This window comes from Lethenteron reissneri, chromosome 24, assembly GCF_015708825.2.
Source record: "Lethenteron reissneri isolate LAM-NWPU_2019-01 chromosome 24, ASM1570882v1, whole genome shotgun sequence".
NCBI classification, from domain to species: domain Eukaryota; kingdom Metazoa; phylum Chordata; class Hyperoartia; order Petromyzontiformes; family Petromyzontidae; genus Lethenteron; species Lethenteron reissneri.
The window spans coordinates 5,387,857-5,403,525 of NC_083802.1; the positions used below are offsets into that span (position 1 = coordinate 5,387,857).

Sequence of the window (15,669 nt, forward strand, 5' to 3'; positions counted from 1 at the left end):
TTGAAAACTAATTTCTTGAGAATCAGCTTTTTTGTGTTTAGTTTATTGTCCTTCCCCTGCTCCTCCGATTCAGCATGGTTGGCTACGTACGGTGCAAAATAATTTCAACACACATATCATCATCAGCAGCAGCAGCAAGCAACCATGCTCTATATCCACTGCTGGATAAAGGCTTCTCCAATACAATTCCATTGGACTTGTGATGCAACAATCAATTGAGCTCCTGCGCACGAGCTGATTTCATTGCCCTCTCGGGTGCGTTCGCTCCTTTGGCAGCCACTCTATCGGTAGCCTTCATCACTGCACATCGACCCTTCTAGCGACGTATCCGCGCCAACTCGAGTCAAAGTCAATTTATTTTTGGTTAACACGCGGCGCCTTGCTGGTACAATTCAGCCACCCAAAGCGTCATCACATCGTCAGACATGTAAACATGAAAATGAACAATTCTAATAGATCACGACGTTTCGATAGCAACGCAAGCCATCGTCCTCAGGTGAAACAATACAGCAGGCGGACTGCTGTGGCAGGAGGAAATGTAGCGAGAGCGCTACTGCCACCTTGCCTCAGCAGTCCGCCTGCTGTGTTGTTTCCCCTGAGGATGATGGCTTGTGTTGCTATCGAAACGTCGTGATCTATTATTTTCTACCTACGTGACTTTACAGAAAGACCCAAAGAGTATGGATTCCTGCAGTCACAAAAGCTTTAAATCAATAATGAACAATTCTATAAAGTAAAATAAAGAGAGAAGTTAAACGTAAGTTGTGGGTGTGAGTTAGCTGATTAACTTTTCTTTCGAGTCAATATGATGCCTATATACACTATACACTTTATTTAGGTGCGCACATATTAGTATACAGTACGGTATATATATATATATACATTTATACATCTCTTAGAGGTGTCATATGAGAGCCAACTGGTGCGTAACAAATTCTCATCACATTCGCCAAATGCATTGCATTATTAGAACAGGACAATACAAAATGGACTGATGTGTTGGGCAACGGGCATTGTGTTGCTCTGAGGAGCCGTTTGTACTGCAAGGAATTGCTAATGATGAATGTGGAGGGGGGGGGGGCGGCGGTTTGTCTGTGTCGGTGGACAAATAATACAAATGCAATCGCTCAACTTTTCGCTCACCACCCCAAGGTCAGTCGGCCAGTGGCTGTCTTTTCTTTTTTTTTAAGAAACTGGTCACCGCCATATAAATGTGGAATTTCCCTACTGGGTTCAACGCCACCGAGACTTTGTGGAGAAAAAAACAACCCGCGTAAGCAACACTTTCCAACATTCTCCAAAGCGAATTCATTCTAGTGGCAGTGCAGATGACAGAAGAATGCCGATAAGGCTGCTATTTTAGCCAACCACTGCAGCCACCGCATTCTTCGCGAATCTCTGCCCTTGCCTGCCTCCTCTTCAGCCACGTTGCCGACTATCGGTGGCACTTATTCGAGCGGCGATGGTGCCCACGACAAGGCAGCAGAGTGACAGGGGGATTGACGGCGAAACGTAATGAGGCTTTAACAAGATACTTGCACATCATTCACGGGTGATGTCCAGCTTCCACTGTGATGGACGTGACGTCCTTAGACTGATGAATTGAAACCATTATGCTTGCTTCGCAGATGTGGCTGACTTTCGTGATAGAAAATAGCAACTTTAATTCAAGACTAACGCGAATAAAGAGCGTACAGGAAACAACAATTATTTGGTTTACTGCTAAAAAACGCGAAAAGATAAATATTCGCAATACTCCTCGATGGTAATATTTAGTGTTTACAGTCGTCACCCTTTCTCGCTACTCCGATTAGCACAGTTGGCTACGTACGGTGCGTAAGAAGTTCAACATACATACATACAAACAAGAGCATAACAACACAACACACATGTACACGTTACAAGCACGACGTACCAAATACGACTCAATTGTCAAGATTTTCTCTCCAGTGTAACAAAGGGGTTTGGTTTCATTGAGATATTTTGCAATCAAGTCTTGCCAAAAAGCGAAATATTATACAAAAAAGTAGAAAACAAAAAATCCATGAAAAATATCTTCCTTGCTAATCTCCCCTCCAGAGCCAAACTCGCCAAATATTACGAACATAGGGCAAGCGTGTCAAGTCCGCACACAGAGACAAAAGCAGGAGATCAACATATGCGGTCTTCCAATTACGACGTCCTCTGTGATTTCACACAAGTGTGCGGAAAGCATTTCATTATGAGCTCAAAACGGAGGAGTAACCGATAATAAGGTAAGGCTCTATTGTTGACCACCATCATAGTAATAACAATGGTGACGTACACGTTTAAAATTTGTGATGGAAATCGTTCCACCGCTGGATGAAGGCCACTCTGCATACGAGAGTCACAGAATGTGTTGCCCATCTAACAATTCTGCAACATCTGAATCTTGAGACACGCGATAAAAAAAAAACTAGACTCCCGAATAACAACTGGCTCTCCGTGGGGAATCGACGTGGCCGAGTGGTAGCACGCTTGCCCCTTGTTGCAGATCTTCCGAGGTTCGAACCCCAGGAGGCACCCTGGTTAATGCCTTGCCGTGCAACACGGCTTGCGATTTTACGCCGCAGTGGGAGTGAAAGGGCTCGCAACATTATTCGAAAAAGAGTAGGCCATATACGTGCGCAAGCATCTTGGTTCGATCGGATCTGTTGGTGAGCGAGCACCTATTTAGGATCCGGCAACAGTGCAAACCGATGGGCGTGTGCTCTACCGCATATCATTTAAATGTTGTGGATTGCTATCCCAACACGCTGGGCGTGTGCTGAAATGATAAGAACTTGAGCTCCGCACCTCTACATCAGCACAGGTTGGCTATGTACGGTGCGAAAGAAGTTCTACGTACAGTTATAAAAGTCACCTGCAAACTACTCAATTGGGAAAACACGTGGCAACATTACCACCTAGATTTCAGAATTAGCAGGACCCTCCTGAGAAAAGTATCTTAAGACTCAGTGAGGCTTTTCCGGGTCAAATAATGTTGAAGAAATTGGTTTTTCTCCTCCATAAACCAGTGTTGGAGAGAAATACACAAATTGCACATTATATAAACTCAGCTAACCCTGAATGAAAGCTAATCAAACATAGCCAATATTGTGATGAGTTATGGGCGAGGCAGGCACGGCCCATGTCCAAGATACCGGCTGTGAAAGCCCCCATTATAACGCACGCTGTCAAAAACTCAACTCGTGCACTTTTCGCGAGGATTACGTTAAAACGCATTTCGAAGGTCTTAATTTACATAATCGCTTTGAAGAAACGCAAAGACATAATTTCACAGGACAATCCCCCGCCATTTCCCTCACAGTGCCTCGTGACCATGTTAGTCAAGTGTGGCGGCCGCACTTTCCCACGCGAGGGGCCTGAGAGTCGATGACGATGAATACGTTGAAATGCTTTGCCACCGTTCAGTTGCGTTTCAGTTGTTTAACTGTGGCTGCGGGCATGTGGCCAGCGGCCCCAAAACCCCCACAAAAAACCAACAGCGCCGCGGATAGAATAATTACAGGACCATCATGCCGTGTCTGGATTTGAAATCTTTCACAAAATAGAAGGTTGGGGGTTGGGGCGGGCGGGCGGGAGAGGAGGGGCGGTTAGTTGATTTGGTAACGTTCTATATCCCACGGCGCAACGAAAATCAAAGGTGGGCTTCGGGTGCCACTAATTTGGCTTTTTTTAATGATAAATGCTCTCAGTAATGTATGAATATTTCAATAAAGGTCCATCAACCCTGCACAAAAACGGAATAACAAATGTCAATGTCAAAAGTCAAATTCAAAGGCAGGCACCAAGCTCCCTCTTTTTTTGTTCTACTCTCTTCAAAATGAACTATTATCCAGCGGCACTGACACAGATAAAAAAAAACCTAACACAAGGCTTGCAGTTACTTGCCCCTCCGAGAGGATTCGCGTTATGATGACATGATTACCAGACATGCCGAGCTCGTACACGGCTGGTAAAAGCAAATTCTCCCACAGTTTGCAAAGTCACAACTTGGCCGAACAATGAGACAGCCATGGAAACCGAATGGTCTCTCCACCCCCTTCTTGGATTCGACTTGAAGGTACATACCATTCTGCGGTCAATATGAACGCTGTACGTGCAGTTGGCGAGCTCGTGCGCATGGGTGTGTGTTTGCAACCCTGAGTGGCCGTCCGAGTTCGATTCCCGCTCATGGCCAACACCAGTGATGAATATCTGAACCGGTCCTGGGCCTCCTCTAGATCTACTCAGCCTCAAATTAGTACCTGGTGCGGTGTGTAAACATCGCCACTGGGGAGACAAAGGCGGCCGGGCGTAGTGCTGGCCATCCGCCCCCTCGTGTGCTGTGCCGGCCTTCATAGGTGCTTGCTAACAGCACTTGCCCCAACAGCCTGTTCAGGCTATACGGGAGATATTCGTCTTAAAACCCTATCATGTTATAGTGTCTCCCTCATAACAGGGCATATTTATCATATTTATCTTCATGGCAATATACTGCGATAGAAAATAGCACTTTCACCCTTTGTGCGTCAGCAAAACCCTTTGTGCGTCAGCAAAACTGTGACAAAATCGGAAAAGCACACAGAGGGATGAATACATTCTTGGGATATTTTTTTAAATGACAAGAAGAGACACGTGAAATTGGGGGACGAACATCACGATCGCTATCATTACTGCGTTTCACACGTAATTTGGTAGAGCGTGCCGGTGCAAGGGAGGTGACGGGGAGAAAAGAAGTGCGAACAGGCGAGCAGAGAGGAGAAGGATAAATTAAGCCAAGGCATATGTTGGGGACGAACGTATGTATGTTGAACTTCTTTTGCACCGTAAGTAGCCAACCGTGCTCATTGGAGGTGCGGGGGAGGGACAAACTAAACACAAAAAGCAGTTTTAAAGAAATTAGTTTTCAATCTAGATGATTTAAAAGTGCATAGCTCCAGTGGCTTCCTAATATCGCAAGGAAGAGCGTTCCAGACGGCTGCAGAAGCGCATCTGAAAGCGCGCGATGCGGTGACCGTCTTTGTTCGATGGTTAGCCAAAAGCCGATGCGAGGATAGATGAACTGCAGCCACCTGGCCCTGTCAGCGTGGAAAGGCCTTAATCATCTAGCAGTGGACTGAAAGTGGCTCATGATCAACACTGTAAGCATGTTCACAATTTAGGTTTATAAAAGCATCTAAAACACGTGCGATCACAGCACACATCCGACACGCCAGGGGACAATTATTGCGATGTAATTCTATGAATTGTCACCATTCATAGTGGTCTGGATTTGATTCAGGAATTTAATGGGTTTTTTTTATTGTGGTGAATTAAGAGGCTTCGAGGTGCACCGGAGGTCAAGTGAACGCGTTACATACAATGTATACGAATAAACTGCCTTCCAAAGGACAAATCCAAATTTCTACAAAAGGCAATTTTATAAAAAATGTATTTATATATATCAAAGTGTGTATTGAGGTTCTATTGATCAACATTATCACTACAGGGAAAGTTTGCAAATAGTAACTGATTAAAGGCTCTGAGCAGCCTATAAATATTTAGATAATTATTAGAATGTGGCTTGCCAACATTGAATGACCTACTCGTATAAATGTTGGGGTTGATTGCCAAACCCACAATGTTGATAATTAGAGAAACTAAATTGAAAAATATATATATAGAACGCTTAACCAACCCCAGGTGGCTACATGTACTCGGATATCCTTTGCAACAGAGATCGCACACAGCAACAGATCTGATGAAGTTAAAATACAACATTCACACTGTTAAGAAAAGTATGTGGGCTTGGGCAGGACACGTCGTGGCTACGAGGGATGACGGTTAATGGCCAAGGAAAATGGAGCGGCATCCAAGTAATGGTACGCATCCGAGAGGACGTCCACCAGGGAGATGGAGTGAGAAAACCAGCTCATGTGCGCAGGTGCTCGGTGAATTGTTGCATCGCAGGATCATGAGAGACGGCGAAGGCTGAAGGAGGACTTCATCCAGCAGTGGATCAATCGTGGCGGATTCTGACGATGACGATGATGATGGAAGGAAACACATAAATTGTGATACAGTACTGGAAAACGTGTCGTGGGTGGCGATGGCATGACACAATATCTCAATATTACACAACCGTGATGAGGAGAGCCGTCAAAGGAGCTTATGCACACACATTTAGACGAGACCCGCGGGGCACGAGGCTTTTACGTTACGGAGCAGAGGTCACTGCTTAAGGAGCAGCCTTGCAACAGTTCCACAGGGTGGTAGGGTGTCAACCACAGAAGCAAGAGCTAATTAGACACTGAGCGCCAAGAACAAAGTTGAAAAACTGCAGATTTTCTCGACAGGCCCTCGTGATGAGCATTATAACGGCACCATAAAGTGGAGCTGTAAGTTGTGAGTTCTAAGGTTAAGAACGGAAATATGTGACATGAATTGCCTGTCATAACAACAAAACACTTCTGACGGTTTAGCTCGGCTTTTTAAGTTAGTCATTAATTTCTCCGAACCAAAAAAATGTCTTCGCATAATTTGGAAGTACAAATAGTAAGGAAACTTCATTCCAGCGTTTACAAATCAATACTTGTATGGATAAAGATGGTAGTGTAAATACTTTTCTGCCAAACTTCATCTTGAATAAGGCCATGAAGATGTTCCTAAATGTTAAACTTTGTCTTTTCCACCCAAAGGTCACTCTTGCAAAAGAGTCAGTTTCACTGTCTCAACAGGGTTATATAGTCTCCTTGATACATACAGGATACTGTGGTTGAACTAATAATCGTAAGACCAACAAGTGACCAGAGTTTCAATGTTTCCATGTTAGTGTAGCCCCACACATTTTTACTTCATGGCAATAATCCTAATTTAAGAGACGGCCCCAGTTTTTCCCGGTTTTGGGCCGGCAGGGATTCTGCCCTAATATTTTTGTGCGCTCCCCTCTACTAAATCCTTTCCCATGAGTGGGCAAGTCCCTGGGCAGGTTGTAAAGTTGGCTCAGCAGGAAACGAGCGATGGAGCTCAAGCGAGCCTCTGACAACGCATCACAGCAGAGTAAACACTCGGACGCTAATGGATTTTTGGATCAGGCATCATCGTCAAGGAACATAATCCATTACACGAACTCCAATAATCCTCGCAGCGGCTTTAGGCTGGCCAACGAACAAAGACGGCCACTGCATCGCGCGCTTGCAGGTGTGCTTCTGCGGCCATCTGGAACGCTCTTCCTTTACGATGTTAGGAAGCCACTATGCACTTTTAAATCTAGATTGAAAACTCATTTCTTTAGAAATGCTTCTTGGGTACAGTTTGTTGTCTTCTCGCACCTCCGATTAGCATGGTTGGCTACCAACGGTGCAAAAGAAGTTCAACATACATGCATACATTACCGCAGGGCTGTGTGATGGTTACCAGCAAATCCTGAGAATATGAAGGCCAATCAGACTAAGCTGAGTGATTTGTACACGTTCGTAATATTCAAGACAAATAGTTGAAATGCAACCAAAGGGCTTTGGTGTTCTCCAAGACAGTGGGGACGCAACATCTTTTAACCCCTCTGGATTTTTTTAGGGCCAGTTATTATTTTTCCACTTCCTCTTGTTCCACCCTGGTAGTGGCTACACACCGCACACGAAAGAAGCACGCGACCCGGTGTGTTACCGAGCCCACTGCCAACAATTATTTGCAAACAACGTGCAAAGCGCGTGATTGCACAAGGTCGAATGTTAACATGTAGTCCCAAAAAATTACCCACACACACACACTGTGTCGGCCGGCAGAACCAGCCTGTGCTTACGCCACCTCCCCCACTTCAGCCTCACCCACCTACTCCTCCAGCAAACCCTTTGACCTCCCTCCAAACCATCCCCTCCACTCCTACCCAACTATTTATTTCTTTTCCTGCCAACTACCCTAAGCCCATCCATCCCATCCTCCTGATCCATCATGCCGCTGCTTTCTTTTCCTCCCACAATTAAAATCCCCCTGCTTCCTGCATTCATGCCACAAACCCTTTACTCCCTCGAGCCCCGTAGCACACTTACAAGGATCCCTGGCGATGAAGTGTGGGCCGAGAGCGGGATGCGGCACCGTGGGGTTTGGTGTCCCCAGTAATTTGTTCTTGGCCATCTTGGTGTTGGCCTTGGCGAACTCCAGCCGCAGCGTCTGAGGGATGTCCGGGTCAAAACGAATTCCCTGTCAGGGGAACAAGTAAACCGCACCGCGTGCGTGAGTATTCAGACATCATGACACTGGGATTGATGTGCACACAAGATGATACAAAATTACATGAATCTGGATAACAGCAATGGCCTGTATTTACCTAGCAAAGCCTCAACGAGCCAAAAGACTCTTTTCCCCGAAAGATTCCACGTTGGCGGCTGTTTGGAATACGATTGCTTTGGCTTGTGGGACAAAGTCACAAGGTACCCCCTCACAAATACGAGAGGGTAACGTTCAAAGCTCAGCACAGACAGAGTCAAGAATCCATGGCTGTTCTGCCGTCCCCTGGCCACATTGTAGTTGGTGCCCAGAGGCAGAGTGTCGAGCTCCGTCTGCGCGTCAAAATGTTGGGGAGGAGTGGCAGCGCGCGCGGGGAATGCGACACCAACGGAGGGTTTCGCTGGTGTGGCCGACACCGTTCAGGGTTGGGGAATTTCAATGAATTTTTTTCCACCTCGTGCTGGCATTTACACCCAAATAAGGCATCGGTAGCAGATGGCGAGGCTGTTTACGTGGACGCTAAGCAGCCGGGTAATGCCAAATAAGAGCACAACGTGCCCTGCACATACATCTACTAAACACAAAAAATACAATATATGTTAAGAGAATGACAATACAAACATTTTCTGAACAGGATATTAAGTGTTGCCACAGATTCGCATTGTTTTGCAACATACTAAGTATTCTCTAATGCCCATGTATCCTAGGCATTTGCTTGCGGTGTTTTCATTCGTATAGAAATTGGATTTGTCACACTCCAGGTATTTAAAAAGATGGTCTTGTTTTCTCTCATTTTATTGTACACGGCACCTTTTAAACTTTCTTTATGGCAACTGTACAACTGTTACTTTCTTACATGACATTTTGTTCCATTTGTTAACGTACACACATGACACTTCAGAAGTCAACTATTTTTGGGTTTTTTTACGTTCTGTATCAAGACTCAATGCTATAGTTATCGCTATATTGCGTTGAAACGTAAAGGTCTACTCAATGAATTTGTGAGTCATCAGCAAGGCTTGAGCCATGTTTCCTCCATACTGACTTAAAGGGCTAGCAAACCACACATGCTGATGTTCACTGTTTCCACATTTACAAGTTATATTGCCAGAACGAATTCCCTCCATTCAAAGTGTTTTAATGTCATTGTTGTATTATTTATTTTATCGATTAACCTGACAAAGAACTTTCCAAAAAAAAAGTCAAACTCTGAAGAAATGTAAAAAATATTCCACCAGTTAGAAACTCTTTCTGATGACCATAATGGGACAATGAGGACAATGATATTGTGGATAAAAAACTTTCACAATTAAGCTTTCGATCTATTTTTCCTCAAAGATTGCCCTTGAAAAACACAACGTCTAAATGTGCTCTTACCTGGTATTAAATAATAATTACGTCAACACGTGAATCAATTGAATGAGTTTAAAACACATAGAATAATGTGATTGTGTACAGTATTTTAAAATAGCCGAGATGCTTGATGATTATTATCTCTTGGTGAGCCATTGAATCTTTTGGTTAGCCATCGAACAAAGACGAGCATTCCAGATGCCATCTGGAATGCTCTTCCTTCCGATATTAGGAAGCCACTGCAGCTATCCACTTTTAAATATGAAAACTAATTTCTTTAGCACTGCTTTTGTGTTTAGTGTGTTGTCCTTCCCCCACACCTCCGTGGCTACGTACGGTGCAAAAGCTCAACATAATATCATCGGGTACCCAAATTTTCTTTTCTTTCACAGCTTAACTTCGGAACTCCGTCACAACCCTCATGTAATCCAACTCGATTGTAGAGGTCCATCATGTCTCACCCACTATCCTCCGTCCAGTTGTCGTTTAATGCCGGCCACATTGTGTTACATGTCTCGGCTTCTTCTTAGCAACTACAATACTAAAAATAAAAATGCGAAAATATTTGTGCAGTCTACAATATCGAACGATCGTTCGTGTGGTTGAGACAGTGCACGGCACTGTTCTTGTGACCTTGCAATAACACATATATCAACAGTGCTACACGGCGTGGCTTGCACTGTGTGCCATCGCAAATAATTTATAAAAGAGTAAATCTCTTCAGAAGTCAATTAGTTGAAGGTGGCCAGGTGGCTCAGGGATCAGATCAGTGAGCCAGCACCACTGACTGAGATCCTGGGTTGGAATACGGACAGACACCCTTGATCAAAGTGGGTTCTTGTCGATGGTTTCATCCCAATCACCAATAGGCAGCATAAACAAACCCAAACCCAACACATTCAAAAATCACTTTGTGTGGTGTATTCCAACATCTTAAGACTTTAATAAAAAATAGGTTTAATTGACACGTGACGAACTGTCATCGCCAAGAAATAAAATGTGTGTTCTCGGTGTGGATAACGAGGCGTGACCAAGGGACTTCAGAGGATGGTGCACTGCTAGCTGCAGAGTTCTGACGTCAACTTCTTCATTTTATGACAATATGCAAATCTCAGGATTGAAATACAGTTGCAATAAAAGCTAAATCGTGTTTTTTCAAGGCAACTGATAGCTTAGACGAACACGACAAATTACTTGTCACGACGGCTCCATGTATTTGAGCAAGTTAATTGTACAATCACACAAGCAGCAAAGAAGCGCACTTATATATTTACCAGAAACTACCCAAGAGGCCAGCAGACAGGAAGCCCTTGGACGGAGCTATTTGGGGACGCTGTTTTTGTGCAGGGACACAAAGTGACCATGCACCTGAGCACCGCACACTCGAGGGGTCTCCCAGAGTTCACAGCTTTTCAATCGATCTTCTCCTGGCTGAATTCAAGCTCAGAGCATAGAGGTTCTGTTGACTCGGCGCAGAGGCACAGGACGGTTATCCCACTGAGCCACTAAACCACAATAAAACTCAGGTAATAATGTTCTGTTAGAGGAAGTACTTCAGTTTATAAATTACTTTTGAAACGCCTGCATTAATGAACCCAGTGACCTACAGAGTGGCCTTGGGTTCTTTTGGTGTCGGAGGTTTGATTTTGCAGGCTGTCACAGAGGCCCTTAAAATAATTGCGCAACGACTGTCCGTCCGCTTGCCACTTGGGACTCTGTGATTGGAGGCTGGTTTTAAAACATCTCGCGGCAGGTTGGTGACCTATTCAGGGGATGATTTATCACCTAGCTCCTTGCACACACGATGTCATTTTTTCACAGATTTCAGTAAATGATACCTCATGCATGGAAGTAACGAAATGTATGAACTACGTGGTTTTTTTATGTTGTCAGTATGGTCTGCCAGGGTGTTATGAGTATATTTTTTGCTCCTGTTGAAAGAGATATAAAATAAGCCCACAGATGAAATTCGTAAGTGCACATAGGTTCAGCGTACTCAATCTAATTGTTAATCAGATTAATAAACATCAAGCCACATGCTGTCAGGGCAGGACTATTAATGATCCCACACAAATGTAGAATTAGTGATGACATTCAAAGCACTTCTTTGTTTGAAAAAGAAAAAACAGACAGATATGAAGTGCACATCTGCAAACATTCAAGGTTATTTTAAACTCTGCGCTCAGACCAAATTCACCTTCTCATAAAGGATCAGAAAACTAAAAAAAAAATGACCCGACAGTGTGCCAGGTAGGGCCACACTCACAAAGAATATGATGAGCCTTGTGCGTTCAAGCTCTCCACATGATTGAGCAGGGCCTTATTGTAAACACACTCTATAATGTAATAGTGCTAATCACAAATTGTGAGTTCTCATATTTCGCAAAATTCATGCAAAACCGAATATAAAAAAATGGGTAAAAATTTGAAGAAAACATTGAATCATGATTTTTCCAACATAATATGACTAGTGGCTACTTAAACATTGAAACATATTACAGCATGCATTAAACAGATTTAAGGCATCATGCAAGGCAATTAATGGAAAGTAATGTTTTTTGTTTGTTTAATGAACGAGACAGCTATTAAGACTGAACAAAAAAACCTAAAAATATACTTAGCAGTTTATTTATTTTTTACAAAACAACCTATATTTATTTGACGAGGGCGTGCTGTAATTCAGCACGAGGTGGGAGGGCAGTCGTTCTCGGCAGATCTCCCAAACCTGCTGGGCTGCCACGTGGCCAGGAGATGGCAGCACAACAAAGTGGACCAAATCCATCTGTGTGGAAACTTGCAGTGTTATCCCCTCGTACGTGTGTACGTTTTCTCTGGGCTCTATACCTCCCCTCCCAAAAAAGCCAAACCCAAATGTATAAATCGGCCAAACATCTCAATCCAGGACCCTCCCCTTCACCCCCCGTACTGAAAAAAAGAGTCTCAAGACACAGCAAGAATTTTATGGAGAATCAAAGGGTATTATTTAGAATATTTTTTTTTAATCTTACACGTCAATGAATGCTCATTTTTGTGACGTAACTATCATCGGACAACAAATATGCAATCGTGCACGAGTTAAGGCAGTCGTTTACGTACTGACATGTTGAGATGAGAAGTGATCGAGCACATGTTCACACTCGTTGATGGTGAGCTCTGGGGAAGGGTCTGCTCATTGGTAGACATGCTGACCTTAGCAGTACAACATTTCCAAGTCTGAGTTTGAGGAATCTTAGTCCGGTTTTGTGGGTTACGTGTCTCTGCGTGAAGCATGCTCATGGTGAAACGTGCTTGTTGCTGTTTTGTTGACGTGGCGTTCACCAATGAACGACATCTGATAAAGAAGGTGTCACGGTTTTTAAAAGCAGGCTAAAGATGCATTTTATAATCTCTTTTATAGATTTTGAGGGTATGTTTATGCTTTGTATTGTTTCGTGTAACTTTAATTGTTTCGACGCAATGCTACGTTTACCTGTGAAATGCTCTGTGACGATTTTATTGTGAATGGTGGCATATTTGATAAAGCTTAATTGATTTCAACAGAGCGAAACGACGTTACTTTGGAGTGCACATTCACAACGGCAACTCCACAAGCCGCTACAAACGGCCGCTACAAATGCACACGCAGGATCGTTACCGGGCAAGTCGACGGCTCGTCTTGCCAACTAGGTGTGTATGTCACTTCAAAAACAAATGGCACGCCACAAGTAGAAAAAAAACCAACTCTCCCCCCCCCCCCATCATGTGGGCGTTGCGAAATCAGAATGAAAATCTTTATGTATAACTGGACGAATCCGATGAGCTTATGAAGCTCTTTTTCACAGATGTCTAGTAAGTGCGGGTCAAAACGTTACAACAATAACCTAAAACAGGTAAGGCCCACTGAGATATTAGATTATTTTTCAGAAGCGACCTGGCCACAAATTATTGCTCAACGAAGTAGCTTATTACGTGGAAATTTATAGTAGCCAAAAACTCTAAATGCGTGTCGATTCTAAATGTGGCGGGGACAACCAGAGCACCTGGCGCAAAAATCAATGTGGCCACGGGGGGAACATGCAAACTCTAAAATATGTAGGCGTCAGGGTCGGGATCGAACCCACGAGCTCCTGCATACCAGGCGAGGGCATTAAGATCGCCACCCCATATGTTCAGCAGCGACATGGATTGTGGTCATTGTCAATATTGTGGGATGGCATCGACATGGGGAAGCCTGTAGTAAAAATGTAAACATTTTGGCAAAGGGGTAATTATACAAGGCGTTCGCCAGGGGCGCTTTGATGAACGACACCCGTCGAGGGGTGCTCACCATCACCTTCAGCGCACAAGCACCGAGCGCTAACAGCGAGTGGTATGTGTCTGTCTGTGTGTCTCCGTGTCTGTGTTTTGTCTCTCTCTCAAATTTAGCACTCTTTGGAAGAACGTTAATCAACCAGGTAGGGTTTCATCTTCTTGGTTCTTTCGGTAAAGTCACGTAGAATGGAAATAATAAAATAATAAAAATAAAACATAATAAAATAATTCTCACGACGTTTATTATGTTTTATTTTTATCATTTTATTATTTTCATTCTACGTGACTTTACCGAAAGAACCAAGAAGATGAATCCCTGCAGCCACGAAAGCTTTAAATCGAAACCAGATAGGGTGTTGACTGTTATGTTAGCCTAGTCTCTGTGTTGTATTGCATTATATTTCTGAGTTTACTAGGTTTTTTTTAAATCTTTCATTCGTACCTGATGATGATTGCTTGTGTTGCAATCGAAACGTCGTATGCTATTATTAAATTTATTTTCTTTCTACGTGACTCTACCGAAAGAACCAAAAGAGTAATTCCTGCAGTCACAAAAGCTCCAAATCAAGTTTAGAGCGCTCGCACCGAGCGCTCACATGAGCGCGGCGTCCAGCAGCTCGTGACGGTGCAGCTGGCAACGACAGCCGCTGCTCAAAGTGCTCGGCCCAAAATCAATCCGACGGCGAACAACCGACGATCAAGACCTGGCCGCTCGTTTGACATTCAATTGTTGAACTGTGAAAAACCGAAGCGACTATCAATGCCCGCTAGGACCCCAATATAACGATGGGTGCCTCAATAAATTGTCATCCGAAGCCGCAAGGAATTTATTGTTGAGTGCACTCAAACATCAATCGAGCTACAAATTAATCATCGCTTGAGTCCGCTCGTGCCGGGGTGCACCAGTGGAAATGCATTCAACTGCAGTGATACCACCGACTGTGTGAATGTTGTTTCCTGTGCTCTGTCTCACGAGGAAGAAAAAAAACACAATCATGGCAAAGCTTGGCCACGTCTCGCAGCTTTCGCCAATCGCTCAGAACTTGGGTCAGCGTAAATGAAGTGTGAACAGACCCAAAAAAGCTCTTTTTAATCACGAGCCAAAGTCCCAGCAAAGCACCTTACTCGACAGCGAACCACTTGACGTCAAGGCCAGCAGACGCGACCTTATAAAGGAACGTGCCAAGTGTATGTGACGTGTGCATCCAACCATACTCACATTGAGAGCATTTTTTGCTGCCTCTGCTTCCGATCTGCTGTCAAACATCGCAAATCCTACGGGCTGCAACGCAGAAAACAACAAACACAATCACCGATGCATATTTTATACGTCATTAAATAATTCAGCATTGGCTGCAAGCGTGGTTTTGAATATTTATATTTGAGTGCGGGGCAGTACAAGACTTTGTAGTTTTACTATTCACAGAGAGGATATACAATGCTACATTAGCGACATAAGCAATATCGCAAGTCTGATGTCTCACTAACAGATGGTTCAGTTTGCAACACGTGCTACCGGGCAAGCATGGTACGGAATGTTTAAATGTTACTCAACTTTCTTGGGCAAGACAGTGCTGTGTATAAGATTGAAAAGTGGTGCGGGCTTAAGTTTTTAGCATTGCTTTATCAGCGCAAGATGTAGGGAAGGAAGTGGGTGTATGTTAAATGATGTCATTGGAAATTTTTAGAACGTCACATTTTACCTTAAGAGATAAGGGGCAGACACAAGCGTTTGTCCAGATGGGCAACTTATCTATTCGGGATAGACCTATGAAGACAAAGACCTCATATATAGCCTCTTAACAGAATGTTGGG

The 15,669-nt window shown here is 43.9% G+C and overlaps 1 protein-coding gene and 1 long non-coding RNA gene across 5 annotated transcripts in view; one reads left to right on the forward strand and one right to left on the reverse strand.

Annotated features, from left to right (window-relative positions):
* Positions 1 to 15,669, reverse strand: part of LOC133346452 (RNA-binding protein, mRNA-processing factor 2a-like) — an 80,659-nt gene that overhangs the window by 8,813 nt on the left and 56,177 nt on the right. For all 4 annotated transcript variants that reach the window (XR_009755561.1, XR_009755563.1, XR_009755562.1 and 1 more), the window contains 2 exons: positions 15,074 to 15,136; positions 8,034 to 8,184 (listed from right to left, as the gene is read on the reverse strand). Coding sequence is in view for 1 of the 4 variants with exons in the window: in XM_061558025.1 (XP_061414009.1) it covers positions 8,034 to 8,184; positions 15,074 to 15,136 (214 nt within the window). In the remaining 3 variants the exon portion in view is untranslated. The remainder of the gene's footprint in view (positions 1 to 8,033; positions 8,185 to 15,073; positions 15,137 to 15,669) is intronic.
* The window catches only part of LOC133346453 (uncharacterized), a 58,558-nt gene that overhangs the window by 2,997 nt on the left and 39,892 nt on the right, over positions 1 to 15,669 (forward strand). Inside the window, exon 2 of the long non-coding RNA XR_009755564.1 lies at positions 4,002 to 4,087. This is a non-coding gene — a long non-coding RNA (uncharacterized LOC133346453). The remainder of the gene's footprint in view (positions 1 to 4,001; positions 4,088 to 15,669) is intronic.